The sequence below is a fragment of the Phytophthora parasitica genome (assembly GCF_000247585.1).
Source record: "Phytophthora parasitica INRA-310 unplaced genomic scaffold supercont2.8, whole genome shotgun sequence".
Taxonomy (NCBI): domain Eukaryota; phylum Oomycota; class Peronosporomycetes; order Peronosporales; family Peronosporaceae; genus Phytophthora; species Phytophthora nicotianae.
In genome coordinates, this window is record NW_008648994.1 from 1424995 (window position 1) to 1426596 (window position 1602).

The 1602-nt window shown below is 46.3% G+C and overlaps 1 protein-coding gene across 1 annotated transcript; it reads right to left on the reverse strand.

Moving 5' to 3' along the window:
• Window positions 1-153: 153 nt before the first annotated feature.
• Window positions 154-532, reverse strand: PPTG_21800 (hypothetical protein; the record flags this gene model as incomplete). Its single annotated transcript, XM_008899985.1, has 2 exons — window positions 154-442; window positions 510-532. 2 exons carry the CDS (start codon window positions 530-532, stop codon window positions 154-156), a joined length of 312 nt encoding a protein of 103 aa, XP_008898233.1.
• Between the last annotated feature and the right edge of the window lie 1070 nt (window positions 533-1602).

Genomic DNA, 1602 nt, shown 5'->3' on the forward strand with positions numbered 1-1602 from the left:
CTTGGAATTGCACCTTCATCGGTCGTTTTCCAATGATTATCAAATTTTTCTTTGTTTGGCGCGACAATCCTAGCGATAAATAGCCCAATAAAGACGCTGTACTCTCTGCCAGAAATATCTCGAATAGATAGTAGACGTGCTTTAATTTCTTGTCTACACCTGGAAATCTGGATGCTTGCGTTGCCGGGCCCTTTGCTTCTCATGTTGAGAGGCTACGCGATAATTAAGTTTTCCCAAGAAATAGTCGTCACTTTTACCAGCGATGTCCTCCCCACATCTGAGGCAGTGCGAACAAAAGAAAACTCCAAGAGCCGTCGTAGCAGCAGATAAAGTATCATCTGTAGGTCCATGTTCCCATTGGTAAATATTAGGATAGTCCTCAGGCACCCACGCTGTAGAGCGAGGCTTGTAGGGTTCATCCATGTAAAGGAACGGTGTATGACTGACCACCGTATCCCAACCACTTTTTTTTTTTTTTTTGGAAATGAAGGCATTTTGAAGGGGGTCACGTGTGGATCGACAAGCGGGCCATGTGGGCACGGGTGACCAAGACAACGAGAAGGAGACGGCGAAGATCGCATAAAGGACCAAGGACGACAAGTACAGAAGGTGCCGGCGAGTAAGGTGTTACCGTGTGCGGTGGGTTCATGTGGTGAAAGGCAATCGGGCCGGTGAATGAAGTGGCGGCGGACGAGACGGAAGGCGTGTACAAGGATAGGGACGGCGGTGAAACCAGTGCGAAGGGATGTGAGCAAGTGTGGTGAGTACAAGGACGAAATATCATCGCTTGGCAGGACCGGCTGAAGTGCGGACAGCCAGTGAACGACCCTGCGGGAGGGTTGCTATGCTGCACTATCGCACGTGGCGGAGGCGAAGGTCTAGTGGAAAGAGCGTTCTGTGTGAGATTTGTGCCGACGAGAATACTGTCGAAGGCATGAGCGAAGGTGGCGAGCTGCGAAGCAATCCATCACAAGAATAGCGCGATTGCCGGTCAGTCGATAACGCAGAAGACAGACAACATAACATATAGTCAATAAACCGAAGTTGTCATCCAAGTGCCTTAGAGTCATTATGGAAAGGACTGTTAAGCCACCGTTACTGTTCGATCAAAGAGGAATAGCGTATTGCTCTTGCCCAACACTGCATCCCTTATTATACCTTGAATTGTCTTGGAGCATCATTGATTTTAAAGTGACACCTGTCGTGACAACGAATCTTTTACCAACCCCATGTGTGTTTTCGCCTGCGGTGAATAAATAGCTTTAACTACTAGGGTTGTTATTTTTGCTACTTATCTCGAAATTCGTTATCACGTCTACTTACTCTCTTTCAGCACCGGCTGGCCCGTTGAGTCGGAAGAATTTTGCTTTTCAGAAAATTCTTAGATTAGCCCCCCCATAGCTATACATAGTTCGAGCACTGAAGTACTCGACTACAGGATAGAACAAATTCAAGATTAATAAAAATATAGTTGATAATAAATTCGGTTTTTGTTTAGCATCTTTGCGTTTGCGCCTCCGTTTCCAGTATTTTGTAGTCATTGATTTGAACTACCTACAGTAAAATCGACGATGACCCCTCATTTACGAAGCACGATCTTCG